Source organism: Pteropus alecto, unplaced genomic scaffold (genome assembly GCF_000325575.1).
Source record: "Pteropus alecto unplaced genomic scaffold, ASM32557v1 scaffold45, whole genome shotgun sequence".
NCBI classification, from domain to species: domain Eukaryota; kingdom Metazoa; phylum Chordata; class Mammalia; order Chiroptera; family Pteropodidae; genus Pteropus; species Pteropus alecto.
The window spans coordinates 12,971,190-12,995,432 of record NW_006442491.1 but is presented as its reverse complement, the minus strand read 5'-3'; the positions used below and the strand labels follow the sequence as shown (position 1 = coordinate 12,995,432).

The 24,243-nt window shown below is 37.2% G+C and overlaps 1 protein-coding gene and 1 pseudogene across 1 annotated transcript in view; one reads left to right on the top strand and one right to left on the bottom strand.

Moving 5' to 3' along the window:
• Nucleotides 1–8,019: 8,019 nt before the first annotated feature.
• TMX4 (thioredoxin related transmembrane protein 4) overlaps nt 8,020–24,243 on the bottom strand; it is a 44,280-nt gene continuing 28,056 nt past the window's right edge. Inside the window, exons 6-8 of the mRNA XM_006921602.3 lie at nt 17,817–17,918; nt 13,670–13,733; nt 8,020–12,150 (exon numbers count right to left, since the gene is read on the bottom strand). Of these exons, the coding sequence (XP_006921664.1) occupies nt 11,789–12,150; nt 13,670–13,733; nt 17,817–17,918 (528 nt within the window). The 3' untranslated portion in view covers nt 8,020–11,788. The remainder of the gene's footprint in view (nt 12,151–13,669; nt 13,734–17,816; nt 17,919–24,243) is intronic.
• LOC112471238 lies at nt 18,365–18,482 on the top strand (annotated as a pseudogene).

Here is a 24,243-nt window from a genome sequence, read left to right as displayed (position 1 = left end):
CTGTAAATTGAACCCAGTTTTCCAGTTTAAGTGTTTTCCTTTTTTCAAATGATGAGACAATATGTTTTAGAAACTTTTACAAGAAATTCTCATCCTTCTATGTTTACTGAGTTACATCAAGAAGAGAAGTCTTCATTGAATTTTACCCAGAGAAGTTGTTTTGAAGAATCAGCCCATATTTTTACAAACTTTTACAATAAATTCTGTCTAATTTCCTATTGGCATTAGCAATTTTTCTAAAAGGAAATCCAATTAATAATCTTTTCTTTAATAGAGAGACTGTTTCTTTGAGTTGACAATGGTATAATGCTAAAAAAGAATGCAGCCCTCTGGAGAAATTTTAACATATAAAATTAAATTGTATACAGAAAACAAACATCAGTCATTGCATACTCTTTGTTGGAACTTGTGATGGTGACATGGAGGGAAGAAGAGGGGCTGTAGCAGAAAATGTGAGATTTTCTTTTTCTACACCCTCAAAACTAATTTACTTCTGGGCAAACAGAAAGAAATGAATGAAATAACTACTACTAACTTGGGAAATCATTACAATATCTTTCACTCAAATGTGAAACTTCCTGGAATAGAGGAACGTTTTCGTTCTAGTTTTAGATTGAAGACGGTTTCGTTCTAGTTTTAGATTGAAGACTCAGAGTCAAACTCAAAGAGAGAGAAGAAATGGGGGAGTGGGGAAAGAGGTGGTAGGCTAAAATATGGTCCATAGAGGCAACCAATTATATCAGCTGTAATTAGTATTATTTCATTGTAATGTGACAGGGACAATGTATTAATTTATGAGTACTTGATGATTCTAACCCCCCCCCCCCCAGCAAGGAATAGCATAGCTGTACCCTATTTCTTCCTTTGTTCTCCTCCTTACTCTTGGACCTTATTATATAAATTCGGAGCAGTCAAGTGGAGAAAGAAAGTAAAAGATAAAAGTAGCAGAAAAAGTTAAATTTACTTGTGAAAGGAGAAAAAAGGAAGGAGGAGAAAAGAAAACAAGAGCTTAAGCAGAGTCCGGGGGAAAATTCTTGGGGAAGAGAATAGAGAATGAGAAAGGGGTGGAAACTGAAGGGTAGCCCCATGCACCCATGTAAGGAATAGAAGAATAAAAGAAATGTTAATCTAGGGAATGAACTGGACATTCCTTATTATTTTTCCAGAGATAGAATTAATTATATGTTTCTGGTTCCTGAGTTGTGTTGGCTGGAAAGACTGAACCATGTAGAGCCACTGAATTTAGATGGGTTACATTTTGGGAACGAATCTCCAAGCCTTTGGATTTGTGATGTGACATCCAGCTGCACCTTGAATTAAATTATCACCTGAGTCAATAGTATATTTTGATACGAAAGCCAGACTTTTGGAACAATGAAATAAAAAATTGGAAACCGAAGAGTATGTTCTTGAATTAACTCCAGAAAGTCAGAACAATGTGTTTGAGGCTTTGCTAAAATGAAAAGTGTGGTTGGGAGAGGGAAAAGGAAAAATAGTTCCAATTTGGAAATCAGACTTATGAAGTAAATATCATGTATTAAATTGAGATTGTCTTTAAAAGAAAAATTTCTTTGTGAAATTGCAAACTGGACATTAATTTTAAGACAGTTTCATTGGTCATCTAACCTCTTAGGAAGTTATATTTTATTCTTAAGAGAAAGAGAAGGCCTAACTCAATCCTATTTGGAGTGGTCAAAAGCTGCTGCCCTGCTCCACTGGTGGTGAACAGACTCATTCCAAAGAGATCTGGCTGCAGCAGCAGAAGTCGACTTCAAGTAGACTTTGGAACCACTAGAACAGGATAATAGCTCCCAGAAACTTGAGAAATTTGTGGGAAATACCATGCCAAGAAAGGTCAAATCACAAAAACCTTGAGTTGTGATTTGAGGATCCCAACAAAATGGTACAAAGATGCACATACACAAAAATAAAGAAATGCCAGCATCTAAGATCCTATACCAAATGACTTATGAAGTCAAAGCTAGAAAAGCTGTCATTAATGTTATAGATGGTTTTGAGAGGATATGTCCATAAATAGTAAGTGGCTGAGAGAATGAATTCCTAACGATAACTCTGCTAGGGGTGGTGAGGTTTGACAAATCTACTGGTTGGAGCAAGTAGGTGAATGAGCCATGATATGCTGAGTTTTAATTCTAAAGCAAGAGCTTCGTCAAGTCTCACTATTGGTGAAACAGATCTAGGCTGAGGATGATAAAGAATGGATTGTAATGGCTTTTGGATCACCCAGCGGGGCTCACACCAGGGGCTTTGAGCTGATTTAGGGAACTGGTTACTGAATCTTATTGAATGAAGTCTTCTCAGGTGAACATAAATAGAATCCAAATCTCCATTAGGGACTCTGAGAGACAGCTTTTCTTGCAGATTGGGACACCAATTTGCTTCCAGTACAAGTAGGTTTTCTGTGGGTGAGAGATTTGAAAGAACCAGGCATGGGGTGAGTACATGTAGGGATCTGCCTCATCCTGCCTGGTCAAATCTGGGGTACTGACTGTGGCCAGTGTTGGCTCTTGTTGTGAAGAAGAGGAATATTTAGTGGTAGTCTCCAGCTTGAGGGTCTCTATCAGATGAATGACCTTTCATTATATGAGGAATGGGGACTGGAGGAGTGAAGTGGAGATTCTCAAGAGTGGAGATTAAATTTTAAATATGACATGTTGGCCATTAGGGAGTTTTTTCATTATCTGCCTCCAATGTTTATAGAAAGGACAATGATGAATTTTGGCAGAGGTAGCTGAATCTGACATGGATTTTGATCTGCCCAAAACAACCTAGAGAAGTTGGGGGCAGCGGATGGAAAGTGTAATAGGCACAAAGGTACAACTTATTTTGACACACAGGTATTTGTGGCCTCCCTCTCACATTCCCTCCCAATGAAGAATTCTGGCAATGTCATTTTGATATTTACTACTTTTCTGGAGTCTGTGGCTTAACTGTGCAGTGAGAAAAACCTTATAAGCTGAGATGGGTTATCTGTATCAGGGTCTTTCTCCATAAAGGGTAAAAATGGAGAGGTGGGAGGTAAAAGAAAAAATGAAGGGGGAAAATAGTAATTAATGTTCACACTTTGGGAACACCATAGAGAGTTTTTCGGGGATAGACTAAAGAATAAGGGGTGGGGGGGTGAGGGTAAATGCTGGCTTGAAGAAGGGATTGCTTTGGGAACTAAAAAAAAAACAAACAAACAGAAATAAAGAAATGTTTACTTTTGATTGTTAGCTTATGGTCCTTTGAATGCAACAATCCACAAACACAGGGCTATAGGAACCCCAGGAATTCTACCTCATAGCAAAGCTCATAGCAAAGCACAAAAAGCAAGAGAACTCACAACTCAAGAAGAACTCAATCATTACCAATTTACTTCCTCTCAGCCTTTACATTTGCTTCCAGAATTACATCATCTTGTTTTCAGGAGATGAGTAGATCAAGGCTGAGCTGTGGGGGCCTGCATACTTTCGGTTCATCCTTATTCCTACTGTGAGTCCTTTCAGAGACCCAACCCCCAAAATGGGCATGTCATAGGCCCTCACATCCTCAGCTAATCCTTGGACCCTCAGCCAGACAAAGTTCTCAAAAGCATCACTCAGGCTCTGTAACATTTTCCATACCTGCTCCTAAAAACAGCAAATGCCACCAGGATCATATTCCTGACCTTTCAATTTCCTCTAGATCCTGGTAACCTGGTAATCCTTTGTTATCTTTTAAACTCTGATAACTTCAAGAACTTTATTAATAGATGTAGACATCCCTTGCTACTTCTCCTGTAAAGATGAGGCACAGGGAAGTTAAGTAACTTGATTAACACCACTGGCAAGTGGCAGACCTGGGATTCAATCCCAGGAAGTGCTGCTGCAATATCTGTTTTCTCAAGCATCTGCTCCCTGTAAGGGTGATATGTGTTGTTCTCTGGTGGTACAAGAACAAATCTTGGAAAGTCCTAAGGAATATATTTACAACATTCTAGCATTTCTACTAAAGATTATTAGTAGTAATGTATTCCTCGGAAAGTCTCATAATCAGAAGAGTCAAAGGGCCAGCCAAGAAGTGGAAACACTCTACATGTCTGTCAATTCATTTTGTAGAATGAATAAACAATGGGATATATATATTTATGCACTGAAATACCACACACTAATAGAAGGGATTGAACTACTGATGCATGCTCATGGCTCAACCTGAAATGTTTTTCTGAGGAATATAGTACCTGATTCTAATGTATTTTATGTTCCTTCTTTCATGTTTTAATATTTTAAAAGTTTGAAGTTTTCATCTAACAATATTATTTCAAGGATTAGGGCAAGTCTTAATCCTGCTGTCTGATGAATAGTTTCCATATGTAGTTTGTAATTTTGAGTTGTGAATTCATCTTTAGTGGGGCTTTGTCTATAGGAATATTTATGCCAAGATGAGTATTTTCAATGGCAGTTTGTTCTGTTTGCTTCTGTTGGTATACCTTCCCATTAGCATTTTTTAATAAGAATTGCACGGTTTGAAGACTAAGAAGCTAGTGTAAATTCACATTTCAATTTGTATAAGATCAGGGCCATATGATTTCTCAAGGAAGTCTATTGTTTTTCAGCACAAAGACAAGGCCAAGACAGATGAGCTTTCTTATAGTCTCCATTTGCTAGTGACCAGATTTTTTTGGTTTCACTGAGAATGGAGCTGGGAATTTTATGTAGTTTCAGTTCCAACTTCTCACTTTGCTATAGTTAAGACCCTGAATCCTATCCCTGAGGCCAATGAAGCACACTCTCTGGTTGCCTAGGGCAGCAGCTCTTAACTTCTCACTTTGCTATAGTTAAGACCCTGAATCCCTGAAGCACACTCTCTGGTTACAGCAGCTCTTTACCACCACCACCACCACCACCGGGGCAGTCCCAGTCCTAGGTCATGCTTTTTGCCTCATGGTTTTTGGCCTCTTTGTGAACTTTTCTTTCTTTTGTGGCCAGCTCTGCCTTTAAAATGGTGTCAGTTACATTTTAGCCAATATTTCTAGTTTTTATAACGGATGGGTATTCGATTTTTCTGTTCCACAATATTTGTTGTCAACTAAGTTTTGGAAATGCTAAAGTCCTCCTTGTAGACTCATATCATTGGCCTGCTAAAAAGCCAACAATTTAACCCTGTTAGGAACAACAAACACTAAGATGTCTCCTGACTTGGGTTTACCCTAAATCACCATTTTGTTTGTATATTGTTATATACAAATTATAAATTAGGCAGTTCTCCTTGCTCAAGGATAGTCAAAAGTTTAACTGTTCCTTGAGGCCACTATTTTAATCTGTCACTAGGATTGTGTTGTACTCACAGGACAGGGGGCTTATCTTTCTGCTACAGCATGAGTCCAAACCTGCAGTTTTAAAACAAATGCCAATACTATTCATTATAGAAGAAAAAGAAATCACCCAATTTTGTGCCGTTTTAAAGAGTAATTTGGTCTTTTAGGAGTCAGCTCTTACTTTTCCAGTCAGTAGAATAAACAGTCTGAAGAAAGGTCGAATGACTTGATGCCATTGTATGATCGATCATATGGCTTTGCGCACAGCTGGTTCCCATTTATGAAGCAGTCAATGATATGAAGTCTTGGAATACTCTGTACAATATTGTTATTAGTCAAATAGTTAAAAGTCAATGGTCAACCCATAACCTGCTGGTTACTAATGATTGAGACTCATGCTTAGAATTAATTTCAGAGAGCTAGAGTTTGAAGGACAATTCTGTAGAATGACAGCTCTATATTTTGTGAGCCTAGCAGTTTGTCCCTTGGGCACAAATGTGCTCTGGATTTATCCTATGGTCTCTACTCCAGTAACTAATAATAAATAATTTTAGGAGTTATATACCTCACCAGTGACAACAAAACACAAAGAATTATCTTTCCAAAGGATAATTTTTAGATTAACTTGATTAATCAGATGTCTTAACTATAATCACACTTGGAGAGATTTACAGAGTCGATAAATTACTGGTTTCAATTTATACTGATTTTAGAGATATTAAAATGAGAGATAAAACTCATGCAAAGATTAGTAAGAAACAATGCCTCCATCAAAAGGAATGTGAGGCCCAGAATCTACCGATGGCTCCGCAAAGAACCTCCCATTGAGATAAATACTAGTCCTATTTTTCCACATGTGTAGCTTAAAGGTTGCTTGTGTGCATCTGAGGGATCCCAAGTCCATCTCTGCCTCAGCAAGTCCTAACCTTGCCCTCCTGGTTACATGTACCATCTAAACCATCAGCCTAGATCAGGTTCCTTTTTTATTCACATAGTCTCTCTGAAGTTTCCCATTTGTAACTGTTATTCTACTTATTAATGTCCATCTTCCCATGAACATATCACTCACAATTTGAAAACTTTGGAATCTTGAGGACCAATTACAGCAAAGTCCAGAAGGAAGACAACCAGTGTTGGGTCCATGTGTTCTTTCCTCTTCTGCCATGTGTGCATTCGTACTAACATTTCTCAGCAGCTTACTCTTTGTGAGGCACTCGAGTTACAAAAGTAGGGAAGATGAAGTCATTGTGCTAGATGTTAGCTCTCAAATCTCCCTTTGTTCTTAAGCACATGGCAAGACGACATACTCCCACCTCCCTTTTCGTTAGGTGTGACCCTGTGACTAAGTCTTCTCATAGGAAATATGAACAGAAGTGATGTATGTGTGCCCTTGACAGCCTACTTTTACAATCTCCCAGGAATGCTCCTCCATTCACTTTCCCCTTTTGACTAGGTGAGATGAAAATGACTATAGCTGCCTTTGATGTGAGAAAGCACGTGAGAAAGCAAAGCCTTCCTTGACCTGGGTCCCAGAAAAACCTGCATGAAGCAGAGCCACTACTGCCTGAGATGCCGCATGTGAGCTAAGTGAAACAATAAAAGTTTTGTTCCTAAGGTCCTGAGATTTGGGAGTCTGTTAACACGGTCTAGTCTAGCCTAATATAGTTATCAACCTCAAGAAGTTCACATGTTCTAAGAAAGAGTTCTTGTTACTGTGGAATATATTACAAAGAGCCTTCAAGACTGGGACAAAGCAGGGGGTTGCATTTTGCAATTCAGTGTCATTGACTTCAAAAGCTACAGGTTTTGTTCCCATCATGGATGAGTAACCAAGTTCATGGAGGCTGAGACACTGCATACTGGATATTTTTTGCTATATAGACAAATAAGCATTCTGAGCCAGTTTCTGAGGAAGGGACTTGGCAGTATGGAAGTTTAGTCAATTTTTTCTTAGTACACATCCCCCTATTATTATTCAAAAGTGAAAAATCTAATCTCTATTATTCAATCCCCAAGGGTGTTAGAAAGTCACCACCATCCCTTGTGCTTTTCCACTGCTATATAGGTGTAGACCAGTCTTCTGAATACCCTACGGGACCAGGTCAGTCTAGTGTCTTGAAGGATTCGCAGTCTCACTTGCCACGTGCTGCAGCCTTGGCCACCCCCAGACCTAAGGACAGAGGGGGACCTGAGAGGCAAGTGCATCGAGTTTCTACAGACAAGACAATGGGCCGTGACAAGGAGAGGTCCTTTTGATCTTTCGTTCCTCATTGGTTTTGTGTACTTTCCAGAGCAGGTAAGACACATAGTTTGGGTTTCACCAAGTCGAGAAGACGAGAAAGAAAGAGGGAAAATGAACAGACTGGGTGGAGGACAGGCACAGAGGAAAATGATCTTTTTAACAAAGTAATATTTTTAACTGCCTAGGCAAATGACTTTTGTGAAAATACTTACATGAAAAGCAATACACTTTTGTTTTTACTTAGTTTTCACTATCATTAGGTTTTGAGGTAAATAGAAATTTACCATAAAAAGAAAACATACTAGATCAAGGATTATGTATAATTTTCTGATTAAAGTGCTTTGTAATTCAGGCAATGTACTGCTAGAAACTCATACCTTGCTTTTCCATTCCAGTTGCTGCAGATGCTATTTGAGGAAGCAAAGAATACATGGATAAAGAGAAAAATAATTATCATTGGGCCAATTAATGAAGACTATTACAGAGAATATAAATAATAAATTTATAATATATTGCAATACAAATAAGCATTATTTTTAGTATAAAAATTGCACTTGCACAAAGAAACTATTTAGTAACAAATATGATTAAACTGTATTGAGAACACATCAAAGTTGTGAGTTACATGTATACAATGTCACAGGTTACATGAAACTTTACTGAGAATAAGCCATCTGAAGGCCATGTCCTGGTCTGAAGCTATCAAAGCCCTTTTGATTGAATCTCAGGTTCAGGAAAGCTTTCGAAGCTTTCAAAGTCATCGGACTTGATTACTCCACGTTTGGTTTTTCAGGACAAACTATAATCCTCAACAGGATCAAAACGTAGGACTGAGGTAAAGGGATAACGAAAAGGAATTTTTTTGTTAGCACAAAAGACTTATGTGAATACAAAGTGTTGTTATATTTGACAGGATGGGTCAACCGCATTTATAATACTGGCAGAAATAACACTTCAATACCGAGATAAAGGATAGATAAATATTGATATTCATTAGCAAAAGCACCAATCTCTCCTCTCACTCATATCAATTTAAGGTTGTACGCTGAAAAGTCAGGTGTATTCCATATTTTCTACCTTTTTTTTGGTTCTTTAATATTTCCTGTACTGTAAAGCACACATAGGCTTCATTCTTGAAGGACTTGGTAATAAAATGTCACATGTTAAGTACTTGCCTTAAGACATTTTTATCACCTACCTCCAAACGTTTTACAGGATGCAGGCTCTGCAGGCTTACATATACCCAAATCATGTCGCAACACCGTAGCTATCAACAGGATTTTGGGCCATAAAAAAGTCAAAATTTTGCTCTCTCCAGTGTTAAGCCAACCCAGCCAAAGCTTGTTTACTTTTTACTACAGTAGTTATTTTGAATTTCTTTATGTAAAGAGGCCTGTGGCTAACTGGGATCACACACATAAGGTCAGGTTGTAAGTACAAGCCCATGTAGAGAACTGAATGACTCCTGACTTCACCCCATTCAACACTTATACTTTAAAAAGAAGAGAAGATGTGGGATTGCCTGTTTGTTGCCTCAATATGAGATCTCTAAGCAATTGGGATGGTGTAGCTGATCTAGCAAGAGATGAATAATATAAGAAACTAAGAAAAAGCTAGTTAGAAGTTTCAACCTCCTTCTAACTGATGGAAAGATAACCTGCTCCAACTATTCACACACCCCCATTCCAAAATCTCCAGTTACTTTAATTTAATTGACCTAATTTTGATTATATAAGATACTATTGTATAATTAAATAACTGATATTGTAATACAGGGAAGCATGATTCTTTTATTTTTTAAATCACGTTTCCATGCACTTGACTTCTGGAATGAATATATTATCGATAGAAAATGTCCATAAAATCCTATTGAAATGTTAATCTAATTTCAAATTATTTACGTTGACTTTTTTCCTTTAGTTTTATATTCAGTAGGTATTGAAAACAAACCTAAAGGTATTAAGTAAACAGAAATGAAATTAGATGTATACTCATCAGACGATTTAGTAAAACCCCATTTTTTGGTGGGCTGTTAAAAAAAAGGAAAAATAGGAAAAATGGTTCTCATAGTGAGATACTTAAACTTTTAAGTAATCCCCTTCTCCAAGATGTTTTTCTCCCCTCACTCCATTTTTTTTTAAGTATTGCTGAGAAAGAAAATACATTTTTTAAAAATTATATAATTAGGTACTTTTTGCAGGTCCAACTGGAAATTGGCCTTATATTTATAAAAAGCCAAAGTAGATTTTATTTCTTCATTCCCTCCCCTCTAGTCAAATACTTTACTTAAAGAAAAAACAAAAACAAAAAAACCAAAAAACTATAATATGAGGGTTATGCAGAAAAGCCAAACTATGAAACCTTTCTTATTCCATACATCTGAACTTGAACGTAATAATCTTTGAAAACTTACTTTGGCTGATTAAGAGAAATAAATTCGGTGACAGGAGGACAGGCCCAGCTCAGCAATGAGCCAGAAAACTTCCTAGTGTCAGGTAGGCAGAGCTGCCACCATCAGAACCATGGTGCTTTAGGTAAGGATGTTTCAGAGATCTACGTGGTGGGAGGGAAAGGAAATGGGCAAAAGTCAAGGTTTTCCTAGTTTCTCAGTTCTGTGATGGCCTCAAACTATTGAAAACAATAGTTTTCAAACTAGAGAAAAACTATTTTCTTTTAATGAACCTCACCATACTGGGGGATGTGACTGTCAGGTAACTGAGTTGGAAAAATGAAAAATAACCATCTCTAAAAAGTGGATTCTGGCAGAATAAAAACTCCCTTTGCATGAGGCTTGCAACAGGCTCATTCAAGCACAAGAGGAAAGCAAGTCTGAGAACCTTCCACTCCTTCCAGTGATCCAGTGTTCAAAGTTAATACAAGGAAGGGGTTATCTAAACAGCCAGATAGTATACCGCATATTTCTTTTTTAAAATGACAGAAACTTTTTGAATTTCATAAACCTGTACTACTTATTATTCTGTTCAGACCCGAGGGGTGTAGAATCAACTTTACTCATCTTTCATAACCCTGGAATCTAATTTTATGAATTTATTCAAAGACATAAATCAGGTAAGACAGAAATAGATGGATGGATTTTTTTAAAAAAAGAAATTGGGCCCTCTGGGTACTTTTAGTAGATTGAGTATTCAGAGATTTACAGGGATAAAAGTCTTTGCAAGATTAAGGAAGAAGGAAATGAAACCAAATCTTTCATTTCCAGATATTCACTTTCATTAATTCTTTCACCGAAAGCACATCACTGTAGAAAAACCAGAAATGGTTTTTCAGTTATTATTAAAGTGGTTAAGATCAGGGAACAAAACAACACAGTGCAGAAGTTCTCTTCACAAGACTACCTTGTGAAGAGGGCAAGACTTAGGGGACTTCTAGGGTTTAAAAAGAATATTGCTAAAAGAACTTTTTGAAAAAAATTACTACATTTTGGCAAAAAACCAACAAAACTCTTTCCTGTAAAATCCTTTCTTTCTTTGGAATCTCCAAAGGTTATAACACTGCATTAGAGATGCTTGGCTGTCACAGTTTCATGGGCTGTGGTTCTTGATTATCTAAACCCTTAAGTCAAATAAACATAGCTGATGTCAACCTGGCTGCTGTCTGCTCACTAAGGAAATACTGTGAAGAGTGTGGGGAGCCTGCAGGCCTATGCTGGGAAAAGTTGGAAATGTTAAGAAATGAAACATAACAAAGGAGATTTAAGAGTCAGGATGAATTCTAAGCTCTTTTCTTCAATAATATCCAGGCCCTCTCAATTTCTACCTCTAAAAATGTGTCCCTGTACTATGGTGACTGATGTTTCTTACAGTTTGATAAAAATAAATATTTAACACAAGAAGCAGCAAGACTTCTGCTATTCTCGAGGATGCTCAAGCTGCTTTGCTTTCATTTTATGGGGCTTGCGGCCTTGTCAACGAATAGTACTCATGAGAGCTAGGGGTTGCTTCCTCTGGTCAAAACTCTCTAGCCCCAAGTAGATGAGCTTGTGCTTCTCCCAAGTCCCCAAATAGATCCTAACACCATATTTGTTTTTCTGTATTCTGATTGTCATGCCTCAAAGAGTCTCATCAATATACATGAGGCTTAAAGCCATAAGACTACATGACTAGAGATCATTTTTTAGAAGAAGCTTGCTCACTCAGGAAAAAAATAATGATTTGGTTTAAATTGCAGACCAGAGGGAAACTGACTTATTCTTCTGGTCTATATTCTTGGAAACACTGTCATTGAATCTATGGTCCCGGATCGGCATGCTGACTTTTGCGTTGCCTCAATGTGTCTTCTGCCAGCTCTGTGTCAGTTGAACGGGGCTGCTCAGGAACGTCTTCTTTAGTCTCGTCGGGTTCTACTTCCTCCTGGGCCTCCCTCGGGGACCCCTGATCCTGGGTGTCACTCTGCTCCTCATCCACACCCGTGGTTGGGCTGTCTTCTTCTTCTTCCTCCTCTGCTTCATCGTCATCACCAAGATCTTCTTTCTCTTCCTCATCATCTCCAAGGCTGTCCTTGTTTTCTTCTTCATTTGAATCATCTTTTTCCTCCTCTGCATCCTGTAACAGTTCAGCCCTATGAGCCTCCTCTGACCTCCGACTCTGCTCTGTGGAAGGAAGAGAGAGGAATATTCTCTAAATAAACCATGGTCATTCAGCAATCAAGTGCTTGTGTTTAAGTGAAATGAGAAAAGGGGCCTGTATCAGTTTTCTCCATCTTGAAGTTATATTATTACACAGGACAGATGTCTGGTTGGTGTCCTAGTCCCATCCCGGGCTTCCCATCCCTCTCTGGAGATTTCACTAACCATGTTGACTTTGGCAGAGCATGTGGACAGGGAGAGCAAAGGTCCCTTCGTGCTTTGTATTTTGTACCTTGTAGAAGGCTCAGTGATCCACTCACCAGTGATGGTAATTTGTTCACCATGTGACTTAAGCTGAGCCAGTCAGAGTATTCCCCAGCAGTTTTGGGCCAGAGTCAGGAGGAAAAGCTTTCTGTCTTTCTACAGGATTGCTACTGCTATCGACAGCCACTGAACCAGTCACATAGAAACAGAAATCTAACATGTCTTCGGTTGTGCTTTAAGCCAGAACATCCCTGGACTTTTCAGTTTAGTGAGCTAATAAATTCCAGCCCCCCTCCCTCACCCCCGGCCCCACTAATTTGCTTTAAATTGGGTTTCTGTTATTTTAAAAAATTTTAAGGAACATAATATGCTTTCTAACTACAGTCATGTGCCACATAACGATGTTTTGATCAACAATGTATCACATATACCACAGTGGTCCCATAAGATTATAACAGAGTTGAGAAATTCCTATTGTAGCTATCATAACATAGCAATGCAATGCACTACTCACGTGTTTGTGGTGATGCTGGTGTCAAAAAACTTACTGTACTGCCAGTTGTATAAAAGCAATAACAGATACAATTACAGTGGTAGACCATACCATCTATGTTTGTATAAGTGCACTCACACTATGATGTTTGCACAAAGACCAAATCGCGCCTACCAACAAAATCGCCTAATGATGCATTTCTCGGAATGTATCCCTAAGTGGTGCACAACTGTATCTATGGAAGTCTTGAAGCCTTGAAAACTTCAAAAACTAAAAAGAAATATAAAGTTATTTAAAACTCCTACATAGAATTCAACAATTACAAAGTCTCATAAAACATTTCATGCAAAGTCTCAAAAATAGGAATAAAACATGCAAATCTAGGGCTATTTGGTCTCAGAAACAATGTGGAATAGTGAAAATCGGGGCAGATTTATTTTAAAAGACTTAGAATAGTTACTGGTACACAGCAGAGACTTAATAAATGTGAGTTCCCCTGCCTCCTCCCTTCTCATTCTAGTCTGAATGAAGGAAAAGGTGTCAATTGATTAATGAAGGGCATACACTTAAAGGTAAAAACAAATTGCTAAAATAAAATATTCCCTAATTTAAAAGAAAATAAAACTTTTCTTCAAGCCTACCTGGAGAACATATTTCAAGGAATCTGGTAGTTGTGATGGTTTGCTAACCTAGCAAATGAGGGGGAAAATCCACTGCCTCTATGAGCACAAAAGGCCACACCACACAATTCCAAAAATACTCTATACATGAGTTTATCGTACTTACCAGAACCTTCAGATAAATGCCTTGGAAATGGCATATAGAAACATTCTGATATTAACACCAAGACCTAGAGGAGAAAAATAGTAATTTTTAAAGTGAGTAGATAAGACATTTGTTACAGAACTTCAAAGAACTTCAAAATTAGACCTTGCTTCTATAACCAGAAATTCATAGACAAATAATTAGCAGTTGGTCAAAAGTCCTCACAAAAGGCTATATAATTTTAAAAATTTCTTATTTTTTAAGTGTGACACAAATATGGGAAAATACTATTAATTGAGAACAGGGGTCACAAAGTCAAATGTCTACAAATAACCCAGTAAAAACAGATGAACCAAACAAGTATAAGAAATTTAGACACTATTGACCAAGTCTAAAATGGTCTTTTAAAAAACTCTCTCCTGGACAAACAAAACTCATCTGTACATGGCCTGCACCTCACCAACAAATATGAATAGTGCTTTATATATTAATGTTTTAAAGCTAACTCTAAAATTTTAAAGAACTCAAAGTCATAGTCCTTTTGATTCAATTTTATAAACATCAAGTGAATATCTTACTTTGTGTTCAAGATTATTATCATCTATATTTTCATATATTACTTTACTCAATACTTAGTTCATTAGGTTCAAGGTATGTTAATATTGGGGGCAAGATTCAAAAAGAGAAAAAATGGCAGTTTAATTATAAAGCAATATGGAACATGAGTTTTATAAGAAAAATGAATAAAGCATTTTGATACATACTTAAGAGACACAGAGATTGCAACTAGCAATAGCATTAGGAAGAATCAAGAATGACAGCTTGAAGAAGGTGCATAAAGGCCCTGGTCATAGTCAGGAGAAGCTGGATAGCATCAGAGGTCTGGTTCCTCTAAGCTACAGCAAATCGGACCATAGGGCCTCTTGTATCCAGAGTAAGCTAAGAATGTCAGGCTTTGGAGACCCATGTGGTGGGGCAACAGGATGCACAAATTTCTGGAGGCTGGGGAGGAACAAGCTCCAAGCCACTAAATTGATCTGAACACCAAAGAGGAAAACATTTCCACATGAAAAGAATGAGCCTGAAAACTTACATTTTTAATATGATAGTCAAGTGCTTATTAGCTATTGACGGGAGGGGAAATTTTTGGTTCTGACATATTGCAAAAGAAAGAAACACCTGCCAGTGACAAGAAATACCGGCATTCAAAATAGATGGGGGGGTGGAGCAGGAGTAAGTCCTACTTGTGATCCGCCTGGGTGATCTGGGTAAGGGGGCTCTGAAAAGACTTGTGGGGCACTAAGCCTCAACTTTGTCTCCAATTAGCTGCGTAACCCTGGACAAGTTCTCTCACTTGTATTCTCTCTTCAAAGGACAGGTTTGGGTTAGCCTATCGTCGAGGTCCATCTGATGTCTAATAGTATATAATTCCATTACACAGTCTTTCTTTCCAGAAACTGGGAGTAAAACCCTCTCATTCTCTCATATTCTCTCAGTTCGAGATCTATTTTGTGGTCCAGAGAACCAGTCCCTTGGAATGGGCCACTTTTTAATCCACTTATAACGGCACTATTTAATAATAAGGTCTAAAGGGAATGGTACCTTCCTCTTCACCTCCCTTCCAGGGTTATATTTTCAGGTTTCAGCTTTTACCCAAGCAGGTGCAGATAGCCATACAGTTAAATTAGGAAAGCAGAGAGATTTATTGTCTTTCATAGAGCATGACATGCCTCCCAATACTGGGAAACCCTCCTCTGTGGCAGGCTCTGTGCTAGGCACTGGTCAGCAGCAAATAACCTAAGTACCAAAATTTAGACAGTATCTGTACCAACTGATAATAGAGGCAAAAGTGCTGCCTGTGTTTGCCATTGCTTTTCTGCTTTTCTAGAGATGTGCTGTCTTCCATTCTTCAGAGCGGAATCACTGATGGCAGGAAATGATGCTGCCAAAGTGATTTGATATATAGACTATGCATTTAAGGATCTTTCCCATATTGGTTTAAAGTACAGAATATATATTTGGTTTCTAAAACTGAGTCCTTTGTTTACATGTGAAAAACAATTTAGTAAAATATTTCAACCATCACTAGGTTCAATCAAGAAAGTAAACAAAAATCAAACTAGGAGCCTTGTTTTCACTTCCCATCTTTTAAAATTAGGAAAAATTAGGAAATATAATAGTCAGACTTATAGGAAACAATGACTTCATCAGGAAATCACTTCCCTATGGAAAACATCCTGCCCCTCCAGGCATAGGTAAATTCCATAAACTCAAAGTGGGAAGGAGAACCTACAAAGTCACCAGGACCAAGCTTCACATGACTGCATGCCCGGGCTCTACTTTCAGCTCCCAGTTAATAGCAAAGGTGACATAGAGCACTGAACTGCACACCTGAAGACTTCACCGATGGTACAAATTCTAGCTGTTTTGTGTTTAACACAATTTACAATTGAAGAAAGGGCATTTTGAGCAGAAACGTGTATGCTAGTTTATGAAAATGTATTAAAAATTTATGAGTCTGTTACTATTTTGAAATTATTATTTTATTAAAGTTCTCTTTGTAACTTCTTATAAAAGAATAATATTCTATAGCACTAATCATTTGAACAGTCTAAAATCAACTCTCTTTTTTCATCAAGCCACTTAATAACCTTCCTACACTGATTATTTGAATTTAAGTTTCCAAATGAACTTAGGGCATAGGCAGGGCTTACTTGATTTCTTTGACTTAAAGTCATCCTCAAAGATAACATTCTAAAACTCTTTATGCTGAGAAAAAAAAGTTTTCAGTGGTCTTCCAATAGGCTCACACTCACCCTACATTCTCCATAACTCTACCTCAGAATTTCCCAGGATCTCATACTATTCCTCCTAGAAGAGCCTCACACTTATGTGGTTCCAGAATACAGAAAAATCTAGCACTAAGAAGTAGGTAGGAGTAGTACATATATATCCAAAGTCAAATCCTTTTAGACCAGATCATTAGGGCCATGTTATGTAGCAATAAGAATAATGCATTAGGATAGAACGTACCCAGCACCTAATGAAAGACATCTGTAAGTTCTATATCACCACCCTCCACTCGGAGAAGTTAACACTAGCATTCAAATCTCAAATATAAACCATGATATGAAGTAAGCATGTTTCTGGCAAAACAAAATTGAGCCTCCTTGGCTCCTTAGAATATGACTTGTTGCTAAGTTATATTTACTATAAAGGCAATTGCTAGTATTTTAAGTTTATTTTTAAAAAGACATTGCTAAAGAGCCAAAATTCGCTATAAAATGTAAAGACAGACTTTTAAGATAATCTTAACTAATAGTTTGTATTTTTTTATATAAATTTTTAGTAATCGTCAATTCCTATCATATAGCTTTTAGAAGCTATGTGATTAATATGCAGTATAATGGCTTTTATGAATTAACTTAATTAGTTTAAAGTTCAATCAAATTGATCAATTGCAGGTAAAGAGAAAGCTTAAAAACTATATCAAAGAGTAAAACATGCCAAAACACTTATAGTTGGCTATACAGTTAAGTAAATAAATTTATTATTCCAACTCCCACCTAAAACACCTAGGGAGAAAATGAACGGATACCTACTAGGTACCAATGGTCACATCCAAAGAAGACACAGTGTTGTGCTCTGCATCTTTTATTTTCCCCACAATACTGAATTATAAAATTCGCCTTGAGAAAACCAGAGTGTATGTATAAGCAGCTGGCCAGGATTAGAGGTTCAATTGTAGGATAAGAACAACAACAAAAAAATCATCATGCTCACTCAAGGAACAAATTCACAGATATGGCCTTATCACCACAGTGTTCTAATCAAATAGGCAATGTGTGAAACCATAGATGACTCAGTTGTATTGCAGACTATTAATTTAAGTAAAGTCTCTGTATCTTTCATCATTGCCTACATTTTGGGGAGCACATATCTTCGAAATATTTAAGGGATAGATAAGGAGATAATAATTTAATGAATTTTCCATTATATCTCAAATCGCCACTGAAAGTCTTATCAAACAAGCAAGTGCTCTTTAATTGCTTAGATTATACACACAATGATGTTTGTTTATGTGCTTTTTCTTTTTTGGTGCTTTCTAGTTTTGCATGAAACCCACCTGGCTTTAAAGACATGAAAAAAGATTGGTATTATATCTTACCAGACCCATGAGAAGGCCAAAAATCAAGGTGGCTATGACGAAAATGGCGTAAGAACACCAAGCAGGAATTCCAAGGGTTACTGTGAAATAGTTGTGAAGATGCTGTAATCAGAGGAAAAATAATTATTTATTATAAAGACCAAAAATGTTTGAATCTCTCTCTCTAGCTATAACTCAAGTCTGCAAAATGTTTCCACATACAGGTGCTTCCAAAAGGTCATCCAGGGGTTTAAGCATCTATATGATTCTTCAAGAACAAGTCAAATTTTACAACATTGAGAACTCAAGAGAAATATTCAAGGTTATATCTAGTAAGAGTTATATTTCTTTGGAGTTCTTGATCTGATAGAACTCTGGTAGCATTGTTTTTTCTAGTCCCTTCTTCTATGATGATAGTTTTTTCTTTTGGTCACTCTCCCCTAATAATTACATATATCTCGATTTTTACTCATAATATAGCACTCATTAAAAAACTTTTTGGGCCTTGATCAGTTTTTGAAGTAGAACTAAATAGTACTTATAGTACATCAACTATTTAAAATGTCTTAACCTGAGCCATGCCACCCTGAATGTGCCCGATCTTGTCTGATCTCGGAAGCTAAGTAGGATCGGGCCTGGTTAGTACTTGGATGGGAGACCACCTGGGAATATTGGGTGCTGTAGGTGTTAAAAAAAAAATAAATAAAATAAAGTAAAATAAAATGTCTTCATACATTCCTTTATCTAGTCAGACTCTCATTGCTCTATTCCTACCCATCCTTAACAACTTTCCTCAATCATCATGAAACTTAATGTAATATTAGACAGAAGGAAATTTTTCCAGTTAATTCATTATGAGGAAATGAGATTTCATCAGGCTTTGAGTAGAGTGCACCTCCTTTTATGCTTACTGTTCCCTAAAACTCTATTTAACACCAAAGCCAAAAAAGAAAATGAGTGCAAAGAGAAAATTTGAGCTACAAATGATTTCCATGCTAAATCAAACAGGAATTCAGGAATTACAGGCATGAACTGGTAGTTCAGAGTCAAAGTTCACTTATATGTAGACTTATAGGAACCATGCTTCCTCATGATGATTTAGTGACATTACAGCTTCAAAAACAGTCATTCGCTATAATCCGAGCAACTACTAGGCACAGGTTAAAATGGCTCCAAGCTAAATGCTACCAGGACTAAATAACTTGCCTAAAACATATGTGATAGCTGAATATGAGTCCAAGCTTCTATTTTAATTTAAAGTTTTCCAAAATCTAAATTATTTACGTTTTTCCTGTTGATTTCTCAGTTTATAAATGTCAATATAATTAAATAATATATTTCCTTGTGGCTTAAATCTTAATGATAAACAAACAAAAAAGCTTGTTAACTGATCTAGAATATGAGATTGCCTCTCTCCAATTTCTTATTCTGCAGAAGAGATGGCTCTAAAGACACAGCAAATATTTTAAACACTGACACATATAATTAGTGTCTAATGAGCATTAGTTGAATAAGGAAAAGATACTAGCAAATCCTTAAACTATTTACAGAAAATACAAACAACTCTTTATTTATAAAACCGTCATCTGTCTTCTGTTGACTGCATTGATCATCATTCTGTTTTCAACCAGGGCAACTGTTTATTAAGAATAATACAGCATTCTGGAACCCAGCAGGCAAAAGAGGTATTGGGTTACCAAATGTTGTATCAATAGAAGTTCTAAAATGTAATGCACAGGTTCCTGCTTTAGCAAATTCTACGTACTGAACATAGTTGATGCTTTTCTTGATGATTCAATTCCACCATCAGCATTAAACTCAGAAATTTGCCAAAGAATTAGAAGATATAGAAAGCCAGTCAGCCTTTGTGCTGATCCAAGGATATCTGTATTCTGGAACTTGCTTTATTAATAATACCTGTCCATTTGCCTTACTCATATGGTTAGAAAGAATACTGTGCAGTTATAATCCTTCCAGATGGTATCTTATGCCTTTTCTTCAAAATAAATGATTAAAGTAGTCCTCGAGAAACTTTCTATTTTCTAGAATGCTGTAAATTATTTGCCTTTGTGTGACTGCATTCTGAGTCACACACTTCTTAGCAAATTCAAAACATCCTCTTATTTTAATAAGCTCTACTTAAATATTCTTATATTGACTTACACTTTCAAGAGCTTCTTAGAGAAAGCCTACCATCTTGTAGTCTTTTAGGTCAGCAGTCCCCAACCTTTTTGGCACCAGGGACTGGTGGTCCTACAAGAATCTAATGCAGGATGATCTGAGGTGTTGCTGAGGAGGTGATACTAGTGCTGGGGAGTGGCTGCAAATAGATGAAGTTTCGCTTGCTAGGCTGCCACTCACTTCCTGCTGTGCGGCCTAGTTCCTAACAGACCACAGACCAGTACCAATCCACGGCCCAGGGGTTGGGGACTTCTGTTTTAGGTGATTATTACTCAAGCCTCATTAGTCAAGTTGTGTTTTCACAACTGCAGGCATAAATCTTTATCTGTTTACTTTATCTGACTCCACAGTGGTTTTTGAACACTTTAAGATTGTGAGGGTTCATGGTATTAGGTACTTGAAGTTTTGCTGTAGATATGTTTCTGGGTAATCATTGATTAAAACTGATCTAATTCTGTGGTAAATTTCTGTGATTCTGTTTCCTTAATTGCTAGGCAATGACAGTTTTCACTTGTGAAAAATACTGATCTCTGTTCAATATCATATGCACTCATTACAAGGAAGCATCCTACTCTGTTTCCTTAAAATACACAAAAATGTTGCCTGATAAGCCCAATACCTTACACTATTATACTATTGTAATAGATGACTGAGTTAGAGCCAATTTTTGGCTACATACAGATTTGAGTAAGAAGACTAAATGAAGATACCATTACAGAATATACAAGAACATTCCAACCAGTAGTCAGATGAATTTAAAGAATGGAGACAGGTCAAGACATCCACAGATCCGAGGTAGAGCTTTCCCTCCACATGAAGACCAGGACTGCCTCTAAGACCTGAACTACAGCAGGTCGGATTAGATGCTGACCGAGGGAACTCACACATCCAGCCTAGTGTTGCACAGTCTCACTCAGAGTTGGGCTGGCCTAGAAGGACAGAGAGCCTCTTGAATTTATATCTCGCCTATGTCATAGTACATATTCTGGTAAGTTTGGGGACAAGCCTTACATCCCTTTCATACACAGATCAGAATCCTCAAAATATATTCCCTATGTGGGAGCAGCTGAGAATGACTTCTCCAGTGATGGCCAAGGGTTTCCTTCCCCTTCCATGTTTTGATACTTGCAACAAGATGCAACCACACGGCCTCTTGTAGGCATTAAGAGATATATCTTCTGGATGTGTACCATCTCACTGCAATATTGTTCTAGATATTAGAAACAAGAAAAAAAAGCAGAAGGAGAAGAGATGCCACCATCTAAAATACAAGGGGATGCTTTGGAGTTTTAAAATGCACTCTCATTATTCTCCAGTCTAAATACTCATGGCTTTTAATTCTCATCATGTGATATTTATGAAGCATTAGATCTTCTCCATCATACAGATTATCCTCCCAAAGATGTACCACACCTTATTGTAGCTAAAATTTGCCATATGCCTGCATCCTTTCATAACAGTAACACTGAGAAGTGGTAAGTCACATACTATATTAGCTCACTGAGCAGCACAAATTCATCAAATCAAGTAAGATTTGAATATATTCAAATGCTAAACATAGTTAGCAAAAGTACACATTGTACACCTGCCATAGAACCCTATTTTAATCCCACTATCAGATTTTGTTAAAAAGATAAATGAGTAAGAACATAAAATTATTCCTTGTTGCCCATTTAGAGGGGAAAAGTAAAGTGATAATGACAATAACTAATAAATATAAGTAACAAAAAAACAGTTATCAAGTATGTAATAGGTGCCAGGTTCTATGCTAAGCATTCGAAGTGTTATAGTAACAGTTTATGGCAGAAAAAAACAAATAGCTTCAGAGACATACACCTAAGGTAGAGGTAATGGCTTGTCTCTCTGGAAGAAAGCTAATGCCTCCCTGCATCATTGTGAAGAGAGATGAGAAGACAGAAAGACTGGAAAGTCTCTCCATATACGTGCCACAGACAAAATCTCAACCCCAGGATTCCCAATCCTGATCTGTGGTACCACCCTTGACAGTGGTGTTTTCCAAGTTCAGTCTTTTGTACATTGCTTTCATGGCATTACTTTCACCTTGTACTATCATTTATATTATTAATATTTTTCATTAAGTTGTGTCACTTGTTTTTTAAGTTGAATAAAATTGTTAAAAATTTTACATAGCTACTATAAAATAGAAAATCAGTACCATCAGTTCTGTAGAAGATGTCCACTCTGAGAAACTCCTCTAGTATATCTTCCAGGCTTTGTTATCTTTTCCCCCACTTAATAATAGGCAATTTTCCTTACGGAAGTATTTAAATCTAATCAACTACCTATCCAGGGGATTCTGCTGGGGGAAAGACTGACTCCCCTACCTGTTTATGTACCCACGAAATCTCAGTAGGATAAAAGGGACTGTGGATGGGCATCAACAATCTTGCCTCACTGGCATTAGCTACTCTGTCTTTCCTTATTCTCTAACCATGTTTTCTCCTTTGGTCTCTCTCTCTCTCACCACATGCTATGCTTTTTCTGTTCAGTGGTTAATATGGTTGCACTACAGTTTTATATTGTCTACATATGAGTTAAAAACAGATTATGTTCCCCTACGATTATACATTCAGCACTGATGAAAGGATCTTGGGCAAAGAGGAAGAGCAGTTAAGTAAGCTGAGCGGGTTAGGTAGTCAGCTAGGAAGGCTGTCTCAGTGAGAGGTTCTGTAAGAGCAACAAGGCAAGACTGTACCTAGAGGCTGACACGGAAACCAGACACCTGACAGGTAGCTCAGGATTGGGTTCCACCAGGCCAAGACCATACTCTGTAAGCAGAGGACAAGGGCTGAATTCTAGAAACACAGGTGGTTTCTAGCCCTTCCCAGAGATTTCATGACAGGCTAGCAACTTGTTTTCAAGAAATAAAGAAACCACAAAAGTTGTCAAGAGGCTTGGGGAAGCTAGATGCTGATACAGAAGATAATACCAGATTTCTATAACAGATTTTTAAGGTAATGTATACATATGCATGAGGGGATCAAAATAATCTAAAAACAATCTACCATTTATGTTCTTTTAGTCAGGTACACTCACCCTACCCCACACATCCACACGTAATCCACAATCAGGGCAAATGTGTTAGTGATTCCAATAAATACAAATGGACTAAATGTATCCGTTAAAATAATTACTTCTTGCTATGTGCTTTTTACAAGACTTGCTTAAAACATAACAACAAAAAGGCTGATGGTGGAAAAAAAATTCCAGGCAAATGCTAACCAAAAAGAAAAAATACGGTATTAGTATTAGATAAAAGGAACTTTATGGTATATAAAATGTAATCTTTGTGTGTCAAATTTTACAGTTTATCTTATAAAACTTTTTTGTTCCCTTTTTAAGTATCCGGAAAGCCATTTGAAATATACATATAAATACCACATATACTCTATTTCTCAATCACTAAGAATATCTTAATTGGTTATCCAGAGATGGATCATATTCTATTTTCCAAATGGCCTTTTCTCTGCAGTCTCAATGCATCCACACAATCCATCCTTGCTGTCCATGGCTGGATACTGTGCAGATAATGGTAAAACACCCACTCCTGGCATGATATAATTAAAGACTGTAACTCCTTATTTAAACTCTTGTTTATCTAAGTATTAAATGCCAAGTTGTATGAGGTCAGGACCATTATTTTTGTCTCTTGATACTATGTTTAAAAGTAAAACTCCTTAACAATGTGTGAAAGCCATGACCAGGTTCCATCTAAGCTCTCCTAAACCCACAGAACAAATGCACCTCTTTACCTGCACTTATTATAGGTTCTATGCTAAGATGTTGCTCTTAGCGGTTCTTGACATCCATCTACTATAATTATCCTGTTAAATTAGACATTGAAAGGCTATAAGGCTCTCATATGGCTACCAGAATATGACTCTATCAACCTTTAGTGTCAATATACTGCGAAAGGCAGAATTCCTTACTCTCAGTTCCCAGTTGGCTATTCATAATTCTCATCCCTTGAATAAACTTGTCACTAATGTTAAGAAAATGGTAGAAAGAAACCATATGAAACTCATACTATCTGGAGAGAGGAAAAATGCCAGTTATCGTTTAATACACAATAGCGCTCCCCCCAAAAAAACTAGTTAACAAATTTTAATCAAAAAAAAAAAAAAAAAAAATGCTAAAACTCTAAAGGACTTTGCTGTGACTGTTTCAGTGGGGCTTGCTATGATCTCCAGTGTCCTGGCTGGCTGTGCACATTTGAGCACTACTGAATTTGCGAAGTCCAAGCTCA